Source organism: Eretmochelys imbricata, chromosome 28, assembly GCF_965152235.1.
Source record: "Eretmochelys imbricata isolate rEreImb1 chromosome 28, rEreImb1.hap1, whole genome shotgun sequence".
In the NCBI taxonomy this organism is placed as follows: Eukaryota; Metazoa; Chordata; order Testudines; family Cheloniidae; genus Eretmochelys; species Eretmochelys imbricata.
Window position 1 is genome coordinate 1,965,905 of NC_135599.1, and position 27,472 is coordinate 1,993,376.

At 46.2% G+C, this 27,472-nt stretch overlaps 1 protein-coding gene across 1 annotated transcript; it reads left to right on the forward strand.

Annotated features, from left to right (window-relative positions):
• The first annotated feature begins 122 nt into the window (after nt 1–122).
• On the forward strand, nt 123–25,132 carry LOC144258313 (uncharacterized). The gene is made up of 5 exons (XM_077806798.1): nt 123–277; nt 6,809–6,891; nt 9,344–9,470; nt 22,404–22,517; nt 22,887–25,132. The coding sequence occupies exons 2-5, from the start codon at nt 6,868–6,870 to the stop codon at nt 23,837–23,839; spliced, it is 1,218 nt and encodes a 405-aa protein (XP_077662924.1). The 5' UTR covers nt 123–277; nt 6,809–6,867; the 3' UTR covers nt 23,840–25,132.
• Nucleotides 25,133–27,472: the final 2,340 nt, after the last annotated feature.

Below are 27,472 nucleotides of genomic sequence, written 5' to 3' on the forward strand. Positions count from 1 at the left end.
GGGGCAGCTCCTGAGGGCGGGGCTCGGGCACGGCCCGGGGGCGGGGCAGCTCCTGAGGGCGGGGCTCGGGCCCGGCCCGGGGGCGGGGCAGCTCCTGGGGGCGGGGCTCGGGCCCGGACCAGACGCTGCTGCTGCCTCCGTGGGACCCGGGAGCCCGGGCTCGGCAGCGGCTGCTCCCCCCCGGGGTTCCTGCGGGGGGGGGCCGTCATTAACCCCTCCGTGCCCGGCCGGGGGGGCTCTCTCCAGCTGGGACCAGGCCTTGGGCCGGGACCTGCAGGTAATTAACCAAGGGCTCGGGGGAGGCTCGGGGCGCAGGGACAGGCAGGGAAGCGCCTCTGCACAAGGGGGCCCAGGTCCCCCCGCCCCGGGAACCTGCCCCCTGGTTGTTCCTGCACCTGGGGCCAGGCTCCGAGCTGCGTGCACGGCAGTGACCCCGCTGGCCCCCTGCCCGCGGCTCCAGCCGGGGCTGCCCAGAGGCGCCGACGGGGGGTGGGGGGTTAGGTTCGGAAGGGGAGGATGACAAATGAGCCAGAGATGGAGGGAGGGGACAGACCGTGTGGGCTGGGGCAGGTGGACCTGTCTCTGGGCAGGCAGGAGGTCACAGGGGGAGAAGAGCGGGGGAGGGGTTAATGACAGTCTCTCTGCTTTTGTGACTTCGGTCTCAAAGACTGATTCATTTTTCCTGAATTCTTCCCCTTTTTCTTCTAATGATCAAATATAAGTATCAATATAAAATCCCTTCAGATCTTGGTTGTTTTCTATCATATCATTAAATATTTCTCTTTTGACCTATTTCCTCATCAGTTCTCAAAGATAGATCTAAAATATCCTGTGTGCAGTCTGTAGCAGCCATCGTGGTCCCAGGATGTTAGAGGCTGCCCCTCAATTTATATACAAATGTTTGATACTACTCTCCATCCCATTCCTTATGAATCCTACCATGTTGTTAGCTTTTTTGGTGGCAGCTGTGAGAGTGGACTTTTTCACTGAGCTGTCTACAGCAACATGCAGGTCCTTTTCTTGAGTTGTGTAGCCTGATCTTTGGATTATGTATTAATTATATTGATTACTTAAGAATTCCCAGTTATCACTTTGAGGGTTCACAGGTTCTTGTCCCAAGATCTATAGTTGGGAACCCCGATGTGCACAGTTGCAACACTCACTATAGGAACTATTTTATATTTACAATAGTTTAATAATACAGGTTTCAGAGTAGCAGCCGTGTTAGTCTGCATTCGCAAAAAGAAAAGGAGGACTTGTGGCACCTTAGAGACTAACCAATTTATTTGAGCATAAGCTTTAATAATACAGTTAGCAAAGTCACAAACACTGTAACTCAGTAAGATAGAGATAATACAGAACGTACATCTGAAATCCATATACTCGCATCATCCCTTGCAGAACAACCTGAAATGTTAGCCATTATCTTCCTCATCCCCATCAACTTCCTCATCATAACCAGTAGCCATCATCGTGGCACGTTCACAACTTTTATAATATGTTACATTGATGCCACTCAGTCTAATGCATATTCAGTAGGGTTTCTCCTCTGTTCCTTATTTGTATTTCCTCACCCTACCAGTGTTGGGGTGTCCTTCTCCTGGGTTAGTGAGACCATTAATACAACTTAACATATTTGTCTATTAATTGCCATGGTACTCCTGTGGTGACGCATCTGCGGACATTCTATCCAAAAGCTGGCATTAGCTCATGTTCCTGTGGTTGGCTGGTGTCATCATGGACCAAATTTCCCCTTAGACACTCTATTTCCAGTTTCCCAAAACTTAGGGATGACCCTTAGGCCGTTTATCTGTGCCAGAGTTCATAGGCCTCAAGCCTTATGCTAACTGTTGAAGCCAGTATCTTACTGGATACAAGCCTGTAGATTCCTTGCATTACTGCTGCATAAAATAAATGTTAAAGCTGGATCTATGGGCTACAGTTGATAGTTAATTTATCCCCCAATGTATAAGTAGCTGCAGTTTTTCTCTCGAATGGGCACTGCTTTGCATTTAGAAAGCCAAGGTGGGTGAGGTAAATCTCTGAGCTACACAGAGCTCTTCTTCAGAAGAATATTCTAAAATATCACAAACTTTTGCCTGGCTTTCTCTCTAGTTAATATTCTCTAAGATTTTTTTCACTCTTTCTAATTATTAAATGTTAACATAAAATATCTTCTGATTTTAACTTTTGCTCAAATTCTTGAATATTGATAGAAAATTTTTGCAGGTTTTCCATTTTCTTTTGATTTGTCAAGTAACGATATGAAATTCACTCAAATTCTACCTCTTTACCTGCTATTGGCTATCGATGTAAAATCCCTCACACTTTTCCACTTCCCTTTCTATTTTGTAAAAATTCACCAGATTTCCATCCTTGTCTTTTTAAAGACTGAACATTGATGTCAGCTGTCAGATTTTGCCTTTTTCCATGTAATTATCAAATGTTGGAGCCACTTTATAAGGTTTTCTATAAGGACAAGGTCCAGTTGCATCTGTACCTGGCTTTTCTGCCCAAGGTCATCTCCCAGTTTCATACGGGTCAAGGCATATACTTATCCGTCTTTTGTCCAAAGCCTCATGCGATGGATGAGGCATGCAGGCTGCATACCGTGGATGTCAGATGGGTGCTGGCCTTCTACATAGATAGAATGAAGCTGTTCTGACTGTCAACGCAGTTGTTTGTTGCTGTCGCAAACAGGATGAAGGGTTGCCCAGTGTCTGCCCAGAGAATCTCATCTTGGATCACGGCCTGCATCCATTTCTCTTATGAACATGCTGACTATCATGATGGCTCACTCCACTAGGGCGCAGGCTCATCAGCAGCCTTCCTGGTGCAGGTGCCGATCCAAGAAATCTGTCTGGCTGCAACCTGATCATCCATCCACACATTTGCATCTCATTACGCTCTTACCCAGCAAGCTTGAGATGACACTGCCTTTGGCAGGGCAATACTGCAAGCTGCAAGACTGTGAACTCCGAGCCTGCCTCCGAGGACACTTCTTGTGAGTCACCTAGAATGGAATCGACCTGAGTAAGCACTCAAAGAAGAAAAACAGTTACCTACCTTTCCTAACTGCTGCTCTTTGAGATGTGTAGCTCATGTCCATTCTATTACCCGCCCTCCTGCCCCTCTATCGGAGTTGTCAGCAAGAAGGAACTGAGCACGCATAGGGCCAACTGCACCTGATATGCCACTGCATGAGCGCGGCACTCCAGGGGGCGCCACAGCTGACCCCACGGGTATCACTAGGGCAAAAATCTCCCACGGCCACGCATGTGGGTGCAGGCACACCTAGAAGGGCATGGACATGAGCAACCCATCTCGAAGAACAACCGTTACGAAAGTTAGGTAATTGTTTTTTATGACTGCAGCACCCAAAAGAGATGGTGTTTAGGAGGAGTCTCCAATCATTCAGACTCACTGAAGCGCTGTCATGACTCAAAGGGGTACTGCCTCCAGAAGGGCCTGTCTCAGAGTAGTGGAGCTGTGGGGATCAGCCTTGCAAAAAGCAAAGCCTAGGAAGTAGCACATAATGAGTAAGTCTACACTGCCTCTGGGAGAGATCCTCCCAGCCTGGGTCTGCACACTTGTGCTGGTGGGCTATATGTAACTGTGTAGATGTTGGAGGTTGGGCTGGAACTCGGTCTCTCAAAGCAGGGGGAGGCTTGGGAGCCTGAGCTCCAGCCTGAGCTGCAATGTCTACACGGCTATTTTTAATGTGCTAGCCTGAGCATCATTAACGCAAGTCTGTGGACCAATGGCTGAAAGCCCCACTCCCTGGTGTAGTGCAGACATACCCTAACGGGAGTGGAGCCAGGAGAGCCTCTCTCCCCCATCTCCATCATACCAGCACTTTACCTATGTGAAGCCTCTCTCCTGTCTGGTGATTTACAGAGCCACAGAGGCTCACGATGCAACTAGTCAGATATTAACCCAGGCAGCAACTCACAAGCATTCAATAAAGTCTAAACACATTTTTATAATTCTAATACTTATGTGATAAGCTCCCCCACCCCCTTCATTTCCTTTTATGGACACCCAGCCAGTCAGTTAGCTATAAAGTCCCTCTTGGTAGCTGTTCTCTACTTGCTTTACCTGTAAGGGGTTAAAAAGTCCCGCAGGTAAAGGGGAAAAAAGTGGGCACCTGACAAAAAGAGCCAATGGGAAGGCTAGAACTTTTTTAAATGGGGAAGGAAACTTTCCTTTTGTCTGTTGCTCTCCAGGAAAGGGGGGAACAGAGGGCAGTAGCAATGCTGTGTAAAGCTTAAGCCAGGTATGATCATAAATCATCAGATCATGCCTAGAACTACTTATCTGAACTTCAAATGTGTAAGTAGATCAGAATGTTTAGCTAGACATGATCAGGTTTATTTCTTATTTTGGCTTGTGGATCTCCTTTGTGCTAACCCCAGATGCTTTTGTTACTTGTAACCTTTAAGCTGAACCCCCAAGAAAGCTATTTTGGGTGCTTAATTTGTGTAATTGTTTCTTTTGAGATCTAGCAAAAAGCCTGAGTTCCAGATGTACTTTTTTCCCTTTTTGTTTTTAATAAAATTTACCTTTTTTAAGAACAGGATTAGATTTTTGGTGGCCTAAGAGGTTTGATTGTTTGATTAGCTGATAGCCAGAGCTAATTTCCTTTGTTTTCTTTCTCAGCTCTTCCCTGGAGGGGGGTTTAACAATGCTGGTTCGGGTGCGACCCAACTGAGAGTGCCAGTTCAGGACAAATTGCTTAAAGCAGGGCAGTTACAGCCCAAGGCTGGGGTTTATATGCACACCAAACCAGCCAGGCAGAGAGGACTTTGGTTTTACCCCACGGGCTAACCACAAGTCACACAAGCAATTCCCTTAGACACTCCAATTTCCCAGTATGACCACCAGTGCCACTCGTTATGGGGACAGATGGTTATGAAAACCAATACCCCAGTAAAAGAAAAAAGGTTCTCTCAATCCCAAAGGACCAAGCCCCAGACCCAGGTCAATATACAAATCAGATCTTACCCACAAATCACGCTGTTGCCAATCCTTTAGAATCTAAAATCTACAGGTTTATTCATAAAATGAAAAAGATATAGATGAGAGCTAGAACTGGTTAAATGGAATCAATTACATACAGTAACGGCAAAGTTCTTGGTTCAGGCTTATAGCAGTGATGGAATAAACTGCAGGTTCAAATCAAGTCTCTGGAGAACATCCCCAGCTGGGATGGGTCTTTCAGTCCTTGGTTCAAAGCTTCAGTGCAGCGAAGTCACTCCAGAGGTATGAAGCAGGATTGAAGACAAGATGGAGGAGCTGCAGCAGCTTTTTACAGTCTCTTGCCATGTGGTCTTTCTTTCTTTGTCCCAAAGACAAGCTGTCCATCCCATGGCCTGGAAAAACCTCAGAGTTCTGTCCATAGGCAGGTCCCTGCACACCTTGCTGAGTCGCAAGGCGTGTCTGCCTTCTCTCAATGGGTCAGTTGTATCGCTGATGGTCCTTAATGGGCCATCAAGCAGGCTAGGCAGAGCTGACACCAACTTGTTGGGGTGTCACCCAGAAGCTTAGCATAAGTTTGAAATACAGACAGTATAGAGCCAATATTCATAACTTTAACTACAAAAATGATACACACCTACAGATAGCATAATCAGCAAACCATAATCTTGTCTTAGACATCTCATTTGACCCCCTTTATGCAAGATTTGGTGCCACTACAGGACTTTGGTTGGAACAATGATCTGTACGGTCCCAGTTCACGTCAATAACATCATGGGGGGCGTGTGTGTGAAAGGGCTTGAAGGTACCCCACAGGGAGGAATTCCCACGTGCTCCTTCCTGGGTTCAAAGGGGTTGGTTTTTTTGCATTTGGGTGGTGGCAGCATTTACCAAGCCAAGGTCAGAGAGAAGAGTAACCGTGGGAGTTTAATACAAGCCTGGAGTGGCCAGTATTAATTTTTGAAATCCTTGCATGCCCCCACTTCTGCACTTGTAGTGACAGAGTGGGGATTCAACCTTGACAACCTATTCTAACAATACTAACACAGGTAAGCCAGACTGATTCCAGCTCTGCATTTGTCCATGTTCAGTTTAGACATGGGGGCTTTTGCAAGAGCTAACACCCCATCTGCCAGTGTCACAGGCAGGATGGGTAGGGATGGTGTCTCTAGCCTCTGTTTGCCAGAAGCTGGGAATGGGTGACAGGGGATGGATCACTTGATGATGACCTGTTCTGTTCATTCCCTCTGAAGCACCTGGCATTGGCCACTGAGCTATATGGACCATTGGTCTGACGCAGTGGGCCATTCTTCTGTTCACAGTCTCTATCAGGAGTATCTACTCATTTGGACTCACTGGGGAGCCACAGAAAGAAACCAGGTGTGCTGAGGCAAGAAGGACCAGTCTTAGAGCCCCCCCCGGGTCATGCTTGCCAAAAGCTAAAACTAGTCCCAGCCCTTGAAAACTAGTCCCAGCCCTAGTCACTCCCAGGAGAGACTCTATAAAGGTTGGAGCCAAACAACTTTGTAAACCTGAGACAGCTGCCTTGGGGACAATGACTCAGAATCCCCCAAAGTGACTTCTTTGATTCTGCTCTTCTTTAGCCTTTGGTTCAGAGATTCTGTTACTGGGAGGGTTTCACCATGTCTCAGAGGGTTACACCCTGATGGGAGGGAGCTAGGCCTGTACTGGAATAAGGTCACTCTGTGCTTCACACTGTGGCAGAACCTAGAATGCCCATTAGCAGGGAAAAATCCTAGGGGAAATCGGCTTGTGGAATGGACAAAAGCCCCATCTGAATTCTCTCACGTTGCCCTTCTCGCCCTGGCAGGCTACGGAATAACATCCAGGTTTTGCACCAGATCATCCCGTCCTCGCAGGGGGAAAGAAATGGCTGCAGTGGAGCTGGCTCAGGTAAGGGATTATCAGGGAGCTGGTGGTGGGCTCTGCTTGAAGGGAGAAGAGCAGTAAATGCATAGGAGGGTGGGAGCTGCTAGAGGTGGTGGAAGGCAAGAAATATCTAGGGAGGAGAAAGGGAGGGGACAGGATGTGGCAAACCTGCTGAGACTTGTGTAATCTAGGGTGTGATGGGTTGTCACCCCCAGGGTGCAGTCTGGCGGGCTTCTAGGAACCGCTGTGCCTTCTAACCCTCAGGCTGGGCTGGCCCTTCTCACACTGCTTTGCTGGAGATTCAGCCAGCCTCTCCAGGCCCTGTTATCACCCAGCATGACAACAAGTGGCATCATACAGCCAACAAAGCTACCTGAGTGCTTTACCTAAGCCACTCAAGGACAGATAGAAGACAACAGCCAATTTCCCAGCTCCCCAGTTTTGCACCCCTGCTGGAGTATAAACCCAGAATTATACCATCTTACACTGCAGAGGGACCTGTGCAATGTAAGCTCATTAATATAGTTTGCCTTCCCTTTGATGTGGGAAAGAGGTGCACAACAAGGTTGTATTAAGCAAGCTGAGATTTTTTTCCCCCAGACACTTCAATCAAAATACACTGGTTAAGATAAAGCATAAAACAAGTTTATTAACTACCAAAAGATAGATTTTAAGTCAATATAAATGATAGCAAACAGATCAAAGCAGATTACTAAGCAAATAAACAAAAATGCAAACTAAGCCTAACATGCTAGATAGATACGATTTGAATTAGCAATTTCTCACCCTGACTGATGATAGAAGCAGTTCACCAAGTTTATACACAGGCTAGAAATTCCTTTAGCCTGGGACCAGCATTTCCCCCAGTGCAGTCTTTGTTCCAGGAGTTCTCTTGTGTGGGAAATGAGGCCAAGAGATGATGTCACACCCCACCTTATGTAGCTTTTCCATATGGCGGGAACCCTTTGTTCCAAAGTCCATTCCCAGTCCAGTTTGTGGAAAAATACAGGTACCAAAATGGAGTCCAGTATCATGTGGTCTGGTCACATGCCCTTGCATGACTTGCTGAGTCATAGTAGCCATGACTCATAGTCTGGCTGAAACATTCACAGGAAGGCTAAGCTCTTCCACGGTCCATTGTCTTTGCTGATGAGCCATCAGCACTGTCTGGCTTCTTCATTGTTTGACTAAAAAACTAGAATGATACAAAATGCACATGGCATACATTCAATAGATTAAAAACTGTGATTGTAATGGGGAACCATGGTCGAGTGGATTTATTTCTAGTGGGTTCCCGCAGGGACTGATTCTTGGACCTGTGCTATTTAACAATCACAGCTTTTAATCTATTTAATGTATGCCGTGTTTATTTCGTATCATTCTGGTTTTTTAGTCAAAATATTGTGCTGAACCAAGTCATAGGTCTTACAGAAGTCTAGGTATATTTCATCAATACTATTTGCTGCAACCAAACTTTTGATCTCATCCAATAAGGATATCCAGTTAGTTTGATAGGATCTATTTTCTCTAAACCTTTGTTGAAGGGTACTAATTACAGTACCCTCCTTTAATTCTTTATTAATGAAATCCAGTATCAGCTGCTCCATTATCTTGCCCAGTATCGATGTCAGACTGACACTCTTGTAATTAGCTGGGTCATCTCTTTTACACTTTTTAAATATTGGCACAGCATTAGCTTTATTCCAGTCTTCTGGAATTTCCCCAGTGTTTCAAGTCCTAATTAAAATCAACATTATCAGTCCACCACGCTTCTCCACCAGGTCTTTTAAAACTCCTGGATACAAGTTATCTGGACCTGCTGGTTTAAACATGTCTAACTTTAATAGCTGCTATTTAATGTTCTCAAGAGTTATTGTTGGAATGGAAAGAGTGTTGTCATCTGTTTTTCTCCAAATCCAGGAGAGGAAATATTTATTGAACACTTTTACCTCTTCTGCATTATTTTTGATAATTCTGCCATTTCCGTCTAGTAATTTACCACTACCATTGTTAGGATTCATTTTGTACATAATATACTTTTAATAATTTCCTTTTTACTTTCATTGGTCATTGATTTCTGATAGCTTCCCTTACCAATTTTTTACAATTCTGACCTTCTAATTTATATTCTTTACTATTGACCTCCCCTTTCTTCCATATATTTTATTTGGAGAGTGTTGGGATTCCTACCAGGGAGCCACCAGCAGGGTGCAGAGACAGCCCCATCTCCTATATCAAGCTCTGGCTAGTAGTTATGTGATAAATGTGAAGACCCTGCCTCTGTCTGTCAGCTGGGAGACACAAAGATTCTCTCTTTCTACCCTCTGATGCCTCCTGGCTGCTCTAAGCAAGGTGGGATGGGACTCTGTTAACATGTGCCTTCTGGAGCTTCCATTTACCTGGTGCTGCTGTTCCGTGAATAGTGGGGTTGTGACTGGGGCAGCAGGTACTGAGTGTTGGACTTTTGCTCTTTCAGGGGCTCGTGACCTTCGAGGAGGTGGCTGTGTATTTCACGCAGGGGGAATGGGCTCTGCTGGACCCCACTCAGAGAGCCCTCTACAGAGACGTAATGCAGGAGAACTATGAGACGGTGGTCTTTCTGGGTAAGGAGTCCTGTCCCCTGGGTTATTAGAAGCTGTGGGGTCTCTAAAGAACCAGAGTAGTAATAACTTTATACCTGTATTCGTCATACAAGTTTTGACAAGTTTCCTTGCCCTCCTTTTTTTTCCTTATCTCCCACCCACTAGAATAATTTTTGGACATGTGCCTTTTTGGAGCCGTCAGTCATTTAAAAATTGCATTTAATGTATCGTTATTGGATACATTAATAACTATATTAATAACTAGAGCTTTCATGTCTTCTCATTTTAAGAGGAAAATATGTCACCTGTAGAATTCTAAATTGCGTAAATAGGTGTATGACTCATGCATGGCTTGTGTGATTGTCAGATGAGCGCCTCTTTTGACAGGAGAGCGCATAATGTTGCCATTCAAGAGCCCACAGTTGAAGGGAGAACAGAGCCGTGGGAGGGGAGAAGAAGCGGGGAGTAGCTAATTCTGGGGTGCCAGGACATGGGGAGGGTGTGTGCAGGATTAGAGGTAATAAGGAGTACGGAGGGATGAAGTAGTGAGAGACAAGGAGGGAACACAAGAAGCTCCCAAGGTGCTGGGAGGTGGTGACAGCTGAGAGTAATGGGAAGAAGGGGAGGGGATTGTGGAGGAAGGGCACCCAGGAGGCGGGCTGGGTGGGTCAGTGGGAAGGAGGAGAGGTTTGGGGATCTAGAGCTGTGGGGGATCCGAGGCCTTTAACCCTGACTCCCTGCCCAGGCCTTGTTGCTTTAGAGCAGGGGCGGGCAAACTTTTCCGCCTGAGGGCCACATCGGGTTTCGGAAATTGTATGGAGGGCCAGTTAGGGGAGGGGGTTGTGGCCAGGCCCCCACCTTCTATCTGCCTCCCCCGGGACTCCTGCCCCATCCACACATCCCCGCTCCCTGTCCCCTGACCCCCCCCCCGGACCTCCGCCCCCTAACTGCGCCCTGCCACTCCATCCAACCCCTTGACCCGTGCCCCATCTAACCACCCCTTCTCCCTGTCCCCTGACTGCCCCCTGCCGCCCCATCCAACCCCCCCCCATCCTTCCCGACTGCCCCCCTGGGGCCCCTGCTCCATCCAACCACCCCTTCTCCCTGTCCCCTGACTGCCCCCTGCCGCCCCATCCAACCCCCCCCTGTCCTTCCCGACTGCCCCCCTGGGGCCCCTGCTCCATCCAACCACCCCTTCCTGTCCCCTGACTGCCCCCTGCCGCCCCATCCAACCCCCCCCCTCCTTCCCAACTGCCCCCCTGGGGCCCCTGCTCCATCCAACCACCCCTTCTTCCCGTCCCCTGACTACCCCCTGCCCCCATTCAACCCCCTGTTCCTGCCCTGACCCCTATCCACACCCCCGAACTCCCCTGCCCTCTATCCAGCCCCCCTCCCCCTTACTGCGCTGCCTGGGCACCGGTGGCTGGCGGCTCTACAGCCGCGCGGCCCGGCCATGCTGCCGCCGCCACCACACAGCACAGAGACCAGGTCAGGCCGGGCTCTGCAGCTGCCCTGTCCCAGGAGCTCATAGCCCCGCTGCCTAGAGCATTGCGCCTGTGGTGAGGTGAGGCTGTGGGGGAGGCGGGACAGCGGGGGAGGGGCCGGGGGGTAGCCTTCCCGGCCAGGAGCTCAGGGGCCAGGCAGGAGGGTCCCGCGGGCTGTAGTTTGCCCACCTCTGCCTTAGAGCCTACACTCCAGTTTTATTTCTGTTCAGATTCACTTCATTATACATTTCCCCCCCCCCCCAAATATTATTATTTTAACTCTTGACCTCCCTCTCCCACTCATTACCCCATATAACCTCCCCATCTCTATGCACGGTGACCCTGGCCACCGATCCTGAGTCCTTCCTGCATTCCTCCCTCCCATAGCAGGGCCGCTACCCAGGCACAAATGGGCACTTTGTTGATGCAAAAAGAAAAGGAGGACTTGTGGCACCTTAGAGACTAACCAATTTATTTGAGCATAAGCTTTTGTGAGCTACAGCTCACTTCATCGGATGCTGTAGCTCACGAAAGCTCATGCTCAAATAAATTGGTTAGTCTCTAAGGTGCCATAAGTCCTCCTTTTCTTTTTGCGGATACAGACTAACACGGCTGTTACTCTGAAAAACTTTGTTGATGATGTCACAGGGTGCTAGTGTAGCCTGTGTGATTTTTACACCTATACGATTACGTATTGGGGTATAACTCCCCTGTACCTGGCTACTCAAAGTTAACTGAGAAGATGAAATGTGGTGAAACACACAGAATCTTGATTTAATACAGACAGTTATAATTGAAATCATAGGCCAGGATCAATACACTTAACGATTAGACTAAGACAAGTATAGTAAAGAGGGTCTTGCACTGTGCATACTTGCAAGTTATGGACACCATTGGAAACAGAGATCGAGGGGCAAGGGAGACCATCAGAAGGGAGGTCCTGATTCCATTTACACTGTCTTGAGAACCCAATAAAATGAAAAAATGGTTACTAGGAGAGGTATTTTATATGCTTCCTTATGGTAATAGAATGGCTCCTTTACTCTGCTCCTTTACTCTGATTACAATAATGTCAATAGCTGCCCCAACCCATATGTGGCCTTTGGGAAGTCCATAATTAAGCACCAAGCATTAATACTCAAGATTTACATCATTTATATATTAATTCCAATATATGAATGCAGTCCAACTGCTGAGATTCTGCATAGCAACCTAATTGCTAAAGCCTGCCCCAAACTTCCTTCTTTCAGAATCCTGTGGCGTATTGCACCTGTTTGTGGTTCCTTGTTAGTCTCTCAAAATGAGGATGCAAAATATCTGACCTTAGGCCTATTCCGGTAAATCCCAGACTTTTGCATAACTAATCCCACGAAGCCTCAACCTACTGTAACAGGCTCTTAACTGTAGCAAGCTTAATAACCCATTTATTTCTGTTCACTTCCTTGCCCCTCCATGCATGTTCCAAACTAATAAGCAACACTCTGATAATGACATTTTACTTCTAACAACTATAAAATTACCCACAAGACCTGAGACTGGGTCATAGGTCAAAGGCCATAAAATCAGGTCAGGATCAACAGGAGTGAGAGTTTGAGGAGAGCCTTGTCCCCATATCCCCATCTGCAGCAGCCGAAAGCTGACGAACAAGGTCAGCTCCCAGACTGCTGCGCTGGGCATCACAGCATGGGGAGTAGGTGGCCAGCCCTCTGTGGAGAAAGAAGTGGTTAGGGACTATTTAGAAAAGCTGGACATGCACAAGTCCATAGGGCCGGACGCGTTGCATCCGAGAGTGTTAAAGGAATTGGCGGCTGTGATTGCAGAGCCATTGGCCATTATCTTTGAAAACTCATGGCAAACGGGGGAAGTCCTGGATGACTGGAAAAAGGCTAATGTAGTGCCCATCTTTAAAAAAGGGAAGAAGGAGGATCTGGGAACTACAGGCCAGTCAGTCTCACCTCAGTCCCCGGAAAAATCATGGAGCAGGTCTTCAAGGAATCAATCCTGAAGCACTTACACGAGAGGAAAGTGATCAGGAACAGTCAGCATGGATTCACCAAGGGAAGGTCATGCCTGAGTAATCTAATCGCCTTCTATGATGAGATTACTGGTTCTGTGGATGAAGGGAAAGCAGTGGATGTATTGTTTCTTGACTTTAGCAAAGCTTTTGACACGGTCTCCCACAGTATTCTTGTTCAGCAAGTTAAAGAAGTATGGGCTGGATGAATGCACTATAAGGTGGGTAGAAAGTTGGCTAGATTGTCGGGCTCAACGGGTAGTGATCAATGGCTCCATGTCTAGTTGGCAGCCGGTATCAAGTGGAATGCCCCAAGGGTCGGTCCTGGGGCCGGTTTTGTTCAATATCTTCATAAATGATCTGGAAGATGGTGTGGATTGCACTCTCAGCAAATTTGCGGATGATACTAAACTAGGAGGAGTGGTAGATACGCTGGAGGGCAGGGATAGGATACAGAGGGCCCTAGACAAATTGGAGGATTGGGCCAAAAGAAATCTGATGAGGTTCAACAAGGATAAGTGCAGGGTCCTGCACTTAGGACGGAAGAACCCAATGCACCGCTACAGACTAGGGACCAAATGGCTAGGCAGCAGTTCTGCGGAAAAGGACCTAGAGGTGACAGTGGACGAGAAGCTGGATATGAGTCAACAGTGTGCCTTTGTTGCCAAGAAGGCCAATGGCATTTTGGGATGTATAAGTAGGGGCATAGCCAGTAGATCGAGGGACGTGATCGTTCCCCTCTATTCGACATTGGTGAGGCCTCATCTGGAGTACTGTGTCCAGTTTTGGGACCCGCAAAACAAGAAGGATGTGGATAAATTGGAGAGAGTCCAGCGAAGGGCAACAAAAATGATTAGGGGTCTGGAACACATGACTTATGAGGAGAGGCTGAGGGAACTGGGATTGTTTAGTCTGCAGAAGAGAAGAATGAGGGGGGATTTGATAGCTGCTTTCAAGTACCTGAAAGGGGGTTCCAAAGAGGATGGTTCTAGACTATTCTCAGTGGTAGAAGATGACAGGACAAGGAGTAAGGGTCTCAAGTTGCAGTGGGGGAGGTTTAGGTTGGATATTAGGAAAAACTTTTTCACTAGGAGGGTGGTGAAACACTGGAATGCTTTACCTAGGGAGGTGGTAGAATCTCCTTCCTTAGAGGTTTTTAAGGTCAGGCTTGACAGAGCTCTGGCTGGGATGATTTAGTTGGGGATTGGTCCTGCTTTGAGCAGGAGGTTGGACTAGATACCTCCTGAGGTACCTTGCAACCCTGATATTCTATGAAAGCTGTCTTCCCTCCACGCTCCTTGGATCTCTGAGCCTGACCCTCCTGAGGTTGCGTGGCCCAGTTCTTGTTTCTTACATTCTCCTTTTCTGGAAAAATTAGAGGCTGTTGCTCCTGAATTTTAGTGTTTAATTCCCCAGCCTTTTCCACATTACATATCTCCCTCCCATTACACCTGAGTCACTAGATTTCCTAATTCCCCAAAATGTGCTTTTGTGTTGTGTCAGTTCTCGGGTAGTTAAGCCTTTGATTTGCTTCCATGGTCTGCTCAAGGAATGCCCTCTCAGGTATCGGGCCTTTAGCCAGCCCCTCTCTATGGGTAGTGTTAGGGGGCTTATTCCTTCACCCACTTACTTCCCTGGTCCTTCTCGCATGAACAGAGAGCAACAATACCCGAAGTCCAAAGGTGCAAACAATTCGATGCTTATTGGGGTGAACTTCCAGCAAGCATGATTCCAGTTTCCTTCCTTAGTATCCTCCTTCCCAGCTCTGACACCACAGAGCCTTACACCTGTGTCCCTGTTCCCATTCCTACCCTTAGCCAAACATGATTCCAACTTCCTTACTCCCATTCCCTGTTCCCATTTCCCCCTTTAGCAAAACATGATTCCAATTTTCTTACCCCCATTCCCTGTTCCCATCTCCCCCTTTAGCAAAACATGATTCCAATTTTCTTACCCCCATTCCCTGTTCCCATCTCCCACTTTAGCAAAACATGATTCCAATTTTCTTACCCCCATTCCCTGTTCCCATCACACACACCCACATGCCCACCCACACCCTGTCACTTCCTCATTGACTACAGATTATATAGTAAAACTTGAGTTCAGCTTAGCTATACCTTAACCAATCATTTTCCTGAAATTTAACTAACCAATCCTAACATATTGTAACATGATTATGTAACCAATTATATCCCACCACCTTAATTAGTTTACACCCAGCAAAATTAATTATACAGCAGACAGGAACAATCACCGAACCAGACAGAGATTATACAGACAAACAACAGCAAAGTGGGAACTATAATGACAAGACAATACAGAAGTGAGGATTTCACATCCCAGCTCTTGATAAGTGAGTTCTTGCCAGACAGGATGCTATCAAACTAAGTTTCCTTTTACATTTTCTAGGCACTTCCCTTTCTCTGGAGGTGATAGGAATACAATCCTGTCCTGATAGTGCCTAACAGCCCAATAGCACCTTATTTCAGTGTGACTAGTTTGGAATGTGAGGATGTGACTGTTCGCTTCCCAGCTTATGGCTGCCTCTGCTGCTTAGCCAAAGGCCTTAGCCTAAGAACAGGGCCTCAGACTGTCACAGTAAGAGAAGGCCCTTACACCAGCAGACAGTGATTTTGATTCTTTCTTTTATACCTCTATCACTAGCCAAGTGATAAGAATACACCTAAATTCTTAGAGTATAGGCCTTTACAGACAGGCCTGAATATCTATATCTTAACACTCCACCCCTTTTTTTTCTTTTTCTTTTGGGATCCTCCTGCCCAGATATCCCTGGAAAAGCATAGGACATATGGCGACACATTTCCTGATAGGGCCAGGCATCAAGGTGGAAGGTGTCGATATTCCATTTGTCCCACTGCCCCTTGTGTAGTATTGTGCCCTGCACCTTCTCTCATATGGGCATACCACACCTATTCCAATTAGTGTTCCAGACTTCCCATTAGAGTGGGCCTGAGAAGGTTGGGTCCGGGTTGTCTAGTACACTGCAGGGTTTGGAGGGCTTATTACATTCCTTATAGGTTATCTCCCTATGCAACGTAACACAAGTATAGTTAACAATACAAAATCCACAGCAACACCGAGTCCTGACCACTGCAGTATGGTCCAACATCCGAGACACCCCCAAAATACTGCCTCTCCTCCTTCGATGGGGTCACGATCTTGTGTCCAGTTGCTGGCAGTTGCAACAAGCTGCCCCTGGAGGTTTTGCTTGCTTTTGTCCATATCATAAGTCCATTGAATGTTCACAGAGAAATGGGATGTTGTCCAAACCAGCTTGACCACTTGGTATGGAATCAGGCAGTAGGCACTGGCTTATTCACAGCAATAAGATTCACAGATCCATTTGTGCACCAAAGTCCATATAGCAGCATGTAGATGGGTGTAGTTTGGTTATGGGCTGGTGTAATTGTGCCCCCAGTAATATGTACATTCCCAGCAAAACACCTTATACACAGTACACCCAATTGTCCACCCCTTGCATAGGCCATTGATCCTGCTCCTCCATAGTCATAGGAGAGGGGCACATCCAAACATCTTCTATTGATTTACACTATTTTACACACCCCTCCATTGATTCCCAGTGAGCTCCTCCCCTTCTCATTATTTCCATAGGGCTTGTGGGGGCCACCTTAGTTGCCATTCCATTTCCAGGTACCACGGTAGCTATTACACAGGTGCTGGCCTCCTAGCTGAGGATTTTGCATTCCCATACACATCTCCCCCCCCAAGGTCAGCCTTTTGAAGCCACCCCCACCCATATCATGAGGTTTTCTGTTCATTAAAACACAACAATGCTAGCAACAAGACAAACACCACAGACAAACAACACAAAACATAGATCCATGGTATTCTGAATTATTCTTCCGCTGGCGCCAGCTTGCTTGTAGAGTGTCTGAAAAACAAAAGAAACAATTTCCACCCCCTGGTGGGGACAGATTATTGCTTAATAATAATAATACCACTTTCTTTTACAAATGTCCTTGCTAATTGCAGGAAAAACAGAAGAATTACCTCCAGGCTGTCCTTATTTCATTCTATAGTCAGGCTAGTGAATTACCTCACTCACTGGTCATTTATGAAATTCATGAGATGGTGTACCTCAGTTTCCCCTCTTGTACAACAGACCAAGTTTGCAATAGTTTCTCTGCTGTACCAAGCTTTAAGTTTATTCTCAGGTAATAGCTGAGACACAGCTTCAGATTTTAGCACTGTACACACACACACACACCCTTTAAGGTTAACCTGTCCCCCTTATTTTCAGGCTTGACTTGTTTTTTTCACCTCCCTTTCCTGATGGGCCATAATCTGAGTCTTCTAGTAGCTTGTTTGCTGACCAGATGTATTCGTTATTTGCAGCTCCTTTGTGCCCATCAGCTAGGTAATTTGCATTTACACACAGAGGCTTACTAGCTTGCTTTTGGATCCAAAGCTGTTAGCAGCTCAGACACTGTCTTAAAAGGGAAGCGTTTTACTTCCACCAGAGTTCTGATTACTTTCCACTTTCATCTCCTGCTCCAAAACACAGCGATCTGAAAAAGAAAGCACAACCTATTGTGGCTCCTTTTGGAGCACTATTAGGATTTTAATGAAGTACCATGTTTTATTTGCATTTCTTTTACTCCTTCTCCAATATACACTGCACATGTCCTGGGAAAATGCAAATTCCTTCCGTATAGTTTAACCTCCATAACATCATATTAGCCAAATTAATTTTACACAAGGTATAACTGCCTCCCCCATGCCCAGAGTTTTCATGCACACCCACCAAAGCAACAATCTAATCCCCCAGAGCCATCCCAAGGCTCAGTGTTCCCATCATTCCTCCCCTTTTCCTTTTCTTTTACCTGTGCACACACACACAAAATTCTGTTTTGCCTAACATCCCTTGCACTGTGATTACTCTTTTTACACAACTGTACCCAATTACACTTCCATCTTGTACAACTAGACACAACCAGGGGCAGCCAAGTTAAGTTCCAAAAGAAACCCCTTCCATCCTTTAGTGATTTTGATTACATTACCCAAAAGTCAAATAATTTTGATCAGATTCTCTCTGCCTGCTATCTGCAGCAGTCCCTTATAGACCATTTCTGTGGGAAAAGGGCCCATTTTCCCTCAGAATAGCTGTAAAGGCTTCTGTAGACAGAAGCATAATGGTGGTAGTAGCCACTCTACCTGACCCCCTTGGATAATTTAATTACCAAGCTTCCATCCAATGTGACTGCACAGAGTTGCACATACAGTTACATGTATATAACTGGGTTTTATCATTAAACAAAAACTTCCTTCTTGACATCTCACATAAGTATCCAAAGTACCCTCCATTAAAACTTCAGAAAAACAAGAGTGTGGAAAGGCAGGTTGCACTTTGAAACTTTTATTTTTTTTTTTCCTCCACTCCCCCAGGACCAAGTCTCAGATCCAGTCTCTAAAGGTGGTCTGTTAACTCTGCTTTTGACCTTAAACCCTTTTGTGCCAAATCATCTTTCACTACCCCTAACTAATTTACAACCCTTCAGCAGCCCTTGCTGAAGCAGCACCAAACTTGAAAGATTACTGGCAGCTTCCCATAATGCTGCCCTTACTTCAAACCTCTCAAGCAGACTGAAGTGCCTCTTTTCCCTGGGAGGCATTCAGTCCCCATGGGCAGGGACCTTCTTCCACTACCCATATACCAAGGAGGGTGGGCTCCTCAGCCACCCCCCATACCTCTGGGTCCCCTAACACTTCCTCCATTTCCTTTTTAATCTCATCCCAGGTTGACCCCTGTACCTGGTATGGGCCCTGGTTCTTCCTTATCCATTTATCCAAAAAATCCTTTACCCTGGCTTGCCAGAACCCGCAACTACCATCACGAGAGTTCGCGATACCCCCTCCAAGCAGCTGCGCGGACTGTTGGGGAGGGGGACTTACAGGCTGCCACTCACCTATCCAATGCGATGCATCCGAGTCACCAGCACCAAGATGTTAGGGGGCTTATTCCTTCACCCACTTACTTCCCTGGTCCTTCTCGCATGAACAGAGAGCAACAATACCCGAAGTCCAAAGGTGCAAACAATTCGATGTTTATTGGGGTGAACTTCCAGCAAGCATGATTCCAGTTTCCTTCCTTAGTATCCTCCTTCCCAGCTCTGACACCACAGAGCCTTACACCTGTGTCCCTGTTCCCATTCCTACCCTTAGCCAAACATAATTCCAACTTCCTTACTCCCATTCCCTGTTCCCATTTCCCCCTTTAGCAAAACATGATTCCAATTTTCTTACCCCCATTCCCTGTTCCCATCACACACACCCACATGCCCACCCACACCCTGTCACTTCCTCATTGACTACAGATTATATAGTAAAACTTGAGTTCTGCTTAGCTATACCTTAACCAATCATTTTCCTGAAATTTAACTAACCAATCCTAACATATTGTAACATGATTATGTAACCAATTATATCCCACCACCTTAATTAGTTTACACCCAGCAAAATTAATTATACAGCAGACAGGAACAATCACCGAACCAGACAGAGATTATACAGACAAACAACAGCAAAGTGGGAACTATAATGACAAGACAATACAGAAGTGAGGATTTCACATCCCAGCTCTTGATAAGTGAGTTCTTGCCAGACAGGATGCTATCAAACTAAGTTTCCTTTTACATTTTCTAGGCACTTCCCTTTCTCTGGAGGTGATAGGAATACAATCCTGTCCTGATAGTGCCTAACAGCCCAACAGCACCTTATTTCAGTGTGACTAGTTTGGAATGTGAGGATGTGACTGTTCGCTTCCCAGCTTATGGCTGCCTCTGCTGCTTAGCCAAAGGCCTTAGCCTAAGAACAGGGCCTCAGACTGTCACAGTAAGAGAAGGCCCTTACACCAGCAGACAGTAATTTTGATTCTTTCTTTTATACCTCTATCACTAGCCAAGTGATAAGAATACACCTAAATTCTTAGAGTATAGGCCTTTACAGACAGGCCTGAATATCTATATCCTAACAGGTAGGGACCCACATGACCAGGGTTGGAGGATTGCAGCTTGTGCTCCACTGTGGTCACTGGACTAACGTCCAGTTCCTGTGCTTTGCTTTCTCTCCAAGGGCTGTGAGCAGTGTGTGTGTGAGATAGAAGTGGGAATTTTGGTGATACTTGTATGATGCCAATTCACACCTCAGTTTCCCTCTATGACTGGTATTGCTATGATCATAAAGAGCAGGAGACATGAGGTGTTTTGTCACGTAGCTGTCATGGGGTGATCTGAATGGGTCATTAAGGACTGGCTGGGATCAAACTACATCAGTGGAATACCCGACAGACAAGGGAATAATTGTCACCTGGCCATGGGAGGATCTCCGCTTGGCTGAGTGAAGCATACATGGACTCGTTATGTTTTTGGGAGCAGGAAGAACTGGGCTCGCAGACGCAGGGAGCTCTACTGGAGTGAAGACAAATGGACAGGCACAGTGAAAAGAAATCAAACTGTTTTCAACAGCAGCATGGCTCAAGGGCCTTGGCCGGTATGGACTAAATTGTCGTCTTTGCTTCTCTGTCCTCATCTAAGGACCTTCTAATGCTGTGTTTCAGTTGCCTAATAAACCCTGCTATGTTCTAAAAGTCTGCCCAGTGTCACAGAAAAAGCTTGCTGAGGTGCATTGAAGCATGAATGAGGAACGGTCTCTGAAGAGGAGTGTCGTTCAGCTGGACCTGCTGACAGAGTTCACAGGTTGAAATAGGAGTCTTGAAGCCAGAGGCTCAGTCTTAGGTGTTGACGCTACAAGGCCTATCCTTGTGGAAGAGTGGGACCCCTTGGGGGTCTAGTGCACTCCAGGGGCACCTCCCAAGGACTCTTTAAAAGCTAGGGCATTGCACGGATCCTGTGGATCTATGACAGTGTGCCAGAGGTTAAGTCTTATGGGGAAAAGATATAAAACAAGCAAAGGATCTAAATGCGTATTTACCATGGCCCCCTCATCAGTCCTCGTGGGAATCCCTGATCAGTTCCAAAGTGTATTAAGGAGTTACCTCTTTGTTTTCAGGTCATGTCAGTTTGTATCCCAAAGAAATCCTCCTCAATCAGCTCAGACTCAGCTGTTTCTCCCCAAAAAGTCTGTCTGTTTTCTTCAGTCTCCTGAAAGACGTATAATCAGTCACTGCCCCTTTTGGCATGGGGCAAAGCTTAAGAAGCAGGAGATCTGCATAACTAGCCTTGAGATCTGGCATTCATCACCCCTTAGTGATACCAGATTGTACAGGAAACCCATCCCTCAGCCCTCCCTGGTTGCTTTCAAGGGCTGGCTCAAATATACAGATAACAGTCATAACTAGGGCCAGTGTTTGCTGGCAATTAAAATAGAGAAATTTCAGATTTTCAAAGCTGTATGTTTTGGAAATTTCAGATATGCATTGTATTAATACAAGAAATACATATTGACAAACATGAACAATATGTAATCCTTTACTGCATGAAAGTGCATTGTGGGGAGGGGACAGGAGCCAGCTGTCTGGGGGAGGTAGGGCCCAGACACTGGGCATTGAGAGCCTAGAGCCAGCTGTGTGCTGGGGAGAAGGGGCATGAACCAGCTGTGTGCAGAGGAGAGATGCTGTGGACACAGCCGAGAGCAGGTGCGAGCGCCGTTTGCTCTGCGGCATGATGAGGGAGCCCGGCGTCCCCCTGCCAAGTGCCCTCCCTGCCCAGGGGAAACTCCACAGTGGTTTTGCTGAGCGCAGACTTGTATGAGGAGGGAAGAAATTGGCAGCAAGTCTCAACTTCAGCCAGCCCCCAGCCTCTGCCCTGCGCCCTGTGGAAAAGTCAGGTGTCTTTAGGCAGAAATTGGGGCGGGAGGGTCATGACCCTGTGTGCCCTGCCCACACGTCACCTCTGCTCTGCACCCTGGGGATGAGTCAGGTGTCTCTGGGCAGAAATCTGGGGGTTGTGACCGTGCATGCCCCACCCACCCTCTGTTCAGCAATTCCGGATGTGAAGGGTGATTCCAGAAATGAAGAGTAACTTCGGAAAAAAATGCAGTCATAACGGCAATTTCTAGAAAACACTGGCCCTAGTCGTAACATTAAATATGGTAGTCTCAAGATGGATGCCTGTGTTCATCCGATCTGTCACTCTGCCTTCACATAGTTCACTCGGCTGGTGGGTTCTACCCCTTCCCCCATTCTGTGTCTGTCTTGTCTATTTAGATTGTAAATTCTTCAGGGCATGGGCCATCTATTATTCTGTGTTTGTATGGTGCCTTCAACGGGGACCCACTCTTATTTGGCCCTTAGGCACTAAGGTAATGAATATGATTTATAATAACTCTCCTGCCACTCTGAGCTGGCCTTGGGATGTTACAGCTTAAAAATGAGCTGGGTTAAAACCATGGAATGTTCTTTGTGACAAGTATCCCACAAATTCCACTGACCTCCCCTGTTTTCTTTGTCTTGAGCAGGGTTTCTAGTTTCCAAACCTGATGTGATCTCACAGCTGGAAAGAGGGGAAGAGCTGTGGGTCCCAGATCTCCAGGGCTCTGAGAAAGAAGTGCTCCCAAGAGCTGCCTGCACAGGTGAGGAATTGGTTAAACCAATTCAAAAATTGTCCTTGAATACAGGAAACATTTGGGATGCCCTACAAAGCCCTTGTGAGCTCTCCGAGTTTAGGATTGTTCCCAGCAGGTGTGGAATCATAATGGCAGAAGTCACTCATGGTTTCCCACCTATCCTAACAGACAACTGGCAGCAGGTCCCTCCCCGATCTCGCGTTCGCCTGAGTTTTATGGTGAGATGCGGACCAAAACTGACCCCTTCCTCTCTCCTCTGGGGAAGGGTTTGGGGAGAATCAGCTCCTGATAGGCTTGATCTCTCCCACAAATACTTTGGTTTGTTCATCCCTTTTTCCATTCCTCTCTCTGAGATTTCTTTTCTCTCCGGCACAGGAAGTGACCTATGTCTGGATCCTCTCTCTCTCCCATTGGGTGATGGGAAGGTGAGTGAGAACGAGGAGAAACCCTGGCAGGAAGATGCTGAGCAAAGAGAAGCACATGGGATCTTATCAGGAAAATCCAAAGGGAATGTTTCTGGAAGTTGTGCGTTCCCAGAAAAAGCAAAAGCCTGTGAGAGTCAGCACAGGCCAGAGGAAAACTTCAGTAGCCACTCAGACCTTATTAAATGTGAGAGAATTAACTTGGAAGAGACATGCTACACATGCCATGTGTGTGGGAAAAGCTTCAATGTGAACTCTGACCTTCTCACACATCAGAGAATCCACAGAGGAGAGAAACCCTACATGTGCTCGGAGTGTGGGAAAAGCTTCAGTTATAACTCACACCTTATTATACATCAGAGAATCCACACTGGAGAGACACCCTACACATGCTCTGAGTGTGGGAAAAGCTTCAGTCAGAGCTCAAACCTTATCACACATTACAGAATCCACACTGGCATGTCACCCTACAGATGTTCTGAGTGTGGGAAAAGCTTCAGTCATAGCTCAGCCCTTATTAGACACCAGGGAATCCACACCGCAGGGAGACCCTACACATGCTCTGAGTGTGGGAAAACCTTCAGGCTTAGCTCAGCCCTTACCATACATTGGAAAATCCACAGTGGAGAGACACCCTACACATGCAATAACTGCGGGAAAAGCTTCAGTCATAGCTCAGCCCTTATTAGACATCGGAGAATCCACACGGGTGAGATGCCCTACATGTGCTCTGAGTGTAGGAAACCTTTCAGGCACAGCTCAGCCCTTACCATACATTGGAGAATCCACAGTGGAGAGAGACCCTACACATGCAATAACTGTGGGAAAAGCTTCAGGCATAGCTCAGCCCTTATTAGACATCAGAAAATCCACATGGGCGAGAACTGTAACAAATGCCTTGACTAGGGCTGGCCAAAGTGGTTTTTTTTGTTTTTAAATTGCATTGCTAATTCCCACATAGCGATCTTTGCACCATCTTCACTGTAGTCTCTCAGCTCCCCCAGATGAGTTGCCTGCTTCTGCCTTTTGCAGGTCACCCTTCTTTGGGGTCAGTCCTGTGATCTTTTCTATCAACTCCTTTCCTTTTGAGTCATAAGAGTGTGTGTCCATCCAGCCAGGAATGTTCATCAGCTCCAGAGAGATGGTTTGATCCCAACAAGCTACACTGAGGCAAAAACTACCTGTGCCTTACATCTGCTAGGACTGTACATGGTGTTGGCTGCTCAAGTTAGTGATCTTGGTGTAAAAAGACAATTATAGTTGTAGAGCAGATACAGCCCAGGTGCAGTGGTTGGCATTAGCTTTCCCCTTGACCTGACCTAAACTCCATCACTTTTCCTCGTCTAAAAACAAACCCTGAGCATCCCGGTTATACTGTTCCCCCATTTCAAAGCAATTGTTAGTCATCAAGTTCTCCCTTCAGGAACAAATTCTTTCATTCCCAGTTGCTCTGATGTTGCTTCAGGTTGGGCTGGAGAGCAGATATTTTTACTACCATTTTCCTCACTTAAAATATATTGAACTATAATAAAGAGCAGGAACAGGGCAGGGATAGGGAAAAATGTCATTTCACCCTCTGTAACAACAGAAGAATATAGGGTAAGTCAGGGATTTCCTTATACCCCATCACCATCCCAATCTCCCTGTTGTTCAATTGGTTAGGTCAATATTTTTTCTAAAGGGCTGGGAAGAGGATTCCCTAGTAAGTGACTTGTAACTAAGCAAAATACCCATGCATCTGGCTCCCAAAGCAGTTGTGACGCAGGCCCTGCAGGAGATGGCTCCTGAAGATAGCTCCTTCCTAATCAGGTGCATGTTGCCTATTATTTGGGAAATGCAATCCCTAGCTAGGTAGAGATGGGGAAAATGGAAATGACATTTCTGTTCCGCTCACCCCTGGGAGATGCTGCAAATGTGTAGAAAATGAAATCCGTGTTGAATGTGATAGAGCTGCAGAAAGATACCTATTGTTAATAGATACCTGACATTTGGTGTCTTACAGGGATTCTAAGACGCACCTGAATTTAGTCCCTAATTTAAATCTGTGCCACCAGATTAAAGAAATAAAAGGGCATATTTGGGGGAGTTATACCTCACTATCGCTACTGATTTGTTATGTGATTGGTGAAGAATTCTATGCCAGAGAAGTGTAAAATTACTCCAAGTAAGGTCAAAGATTTGACAAGAACTCAGGTAGAAATTGCAGGTACGAGTGGTAGGAGGTGGCTCCTGAAGATAGCTCCTTCCTAATCAGGTGCATGTTGCCTATTATTTGGGAAATGCAATCCCTAGCTAGGTAGAGATGGGGAAAATGGAAATGACATTTCTGTTCCGCTCACCCCTGGGAGATGCTGCAAATGTGTAGAAAATGAAATCCGTGTTGAATGTGATAGAGCTGCAGAAAGATACCTATTGTTAATAGATACCTGACATTTGGTGTCTTACAGGGATTCTAAGACGCACCTGAATTTAGTCCCTAATTTAAATCTGTGCCACCAGATTAAAGAAATAAAAGGGCATATTTGGGGGAGTTATACCTCACTATCGCTACTGATTTGTTATGTGATTGGTGAAGAATTCTATGCCAGAGAAGTGTAAAATTACTCCAAGTAAGGTCAAAGATTTGACAAGAACTCAGGTAGAAATTGCAGGTACGAGTGGTTGATTTTCACCCCAGAGATGGACGCTATGGTGACCTGTGGCCCAGGTAAACTATTTTTAGAATGCTACTCCCTAGTTAAGTGGCATTGCTCACGGTCCTAAAGGATGCCATGATTAAATTAGAAACAATTGTCCTTTACCATTTGGATCCAAAGTTTCATTAAGCACAGAGAGAAACAGCTGATTCCTTCAGAGCCATTCCATGCCTATGGGTCCCAATCTGGCTGCCTTGTTGGACAAGAAGCACTTTCATGCTGCGCAAATGAGGGAATATATCAGATTCCAGGTTCAGACTGCAGGATACATAAATGCTGAGTCCTGACTCTGTGGTTTGGTCTCTTAGGCTACATCTACACTACAGCCGGGATCGACGCTTTGAGATCCATCCATCAGTTGTTTTAGCAGGTCTAGTGAAGACCCACCAAATCAACAGCAGATCGCTCTCCAATTGACCCCTGTAATCTACCCCCAATTAGAAAAGTAAGGTAAGTCGACAGGAGAGTTTCTCCTGTTGACTTCCTGCGGTGTAGATCCTATGGTAACTCGACCTAAGGTACGTCAACTCCAGCTACATTAGTCACATAGTTAGAGTTGCGTAGCGTAGGTCGACTTTCTGCAGGAGTGTGGACATAACCTAAATTTTGCTCTTCAATATAACGCATTTGTATCATTTCTCCTCCTCCTGCTACTTTGAAAGATTAGAAAGTGTGAAAATAGAGCACAGGTGGTTTTTCTGATGATGCAACCTTCCCACATAGTGTGAGACCCCTTTCCACCCACACTTCTGGGAGAAGAGCAGGGGAGAAATGAATTCACAGAAATGGAAGGCTCCTAGGTTATTGTAGAATGTGACTTCACAAAAAGCTCACTGTGTGAAAATGGGAATTAAGAGAAAACTGCCCTATAGGTTTATATTTTGTAATCTTTGAATAAATTATCAGCGACAATGAAATTAAACATGAAGTTAATTAGTGTAAAGCAGGAGGCTGATTATGTGATAACTTTCAGTGTTACAATATAATTCAGGTTTTCTTTTAGTTCTCTCCCTACCCCCTCCTTCTATATAGGAAATGGTGGCTAATCCTGAAAAGTAAAACCTCACTCCAAAGGAATTAGGGTGGGGGAATATGTGAGAGAAATAGCATGTACGAGAACAGAGACCCAGTATAGACTGTAATTATTTCTATTTCAAATGGAATTTATTTTGATAAACTTTAAAATAAATTTTCTGTTAAGAGGAAAATTGCTTGAGACAAGATGTGTAACCTTTTATGCAGTTAGAGGGTAACAGCCACAAAGTTCCCCAATTCACTTGTTTACTAAGCAAAGACACATCAGGCAGGAGATGTCAGATTTTAAAATGGTGATGGATGCATGATGATTTATTTTTGCAGCCAGTTATTTTTATGGGTGCTGAGGCCCCTTTTCGTTTTGAGGAGCCCAGCTGTTCGAGCCCAGCTGTTTAACCCTCAGGTCTGGCCATGGAAACCTCCCCATAACTGGCCTTATGTTTCTTTCGTGTTTAATACCTTTGGGGTTTGCACATCCACACTACATGCAGATTATGACAGCAGATATTTTGAGAAAACTGCTGGGTTAAGCGGGGCTTTTTCAAACTGACATTGGCCCAAACTCTGCCTCACTTCAACTGGAGTGGGAGACGTCTGTATCAAAGGAGTGGTTCACTCCTGATTTGCCCAGAGACCTTGGGGGAGGTGTGGTAAACTTGAATGTACAACAATAAAGTTAAAGATAAGGGTGGAAGTCCTTCAGCTTTCCAATCAACAAGCCTGTTGTGTTCATTCCCTCTGACGCATCTGGCACTGGTCACTCTCAGGCAGCACGCTGGGCTAGATGGACCATTGGTCTGACCTAGTA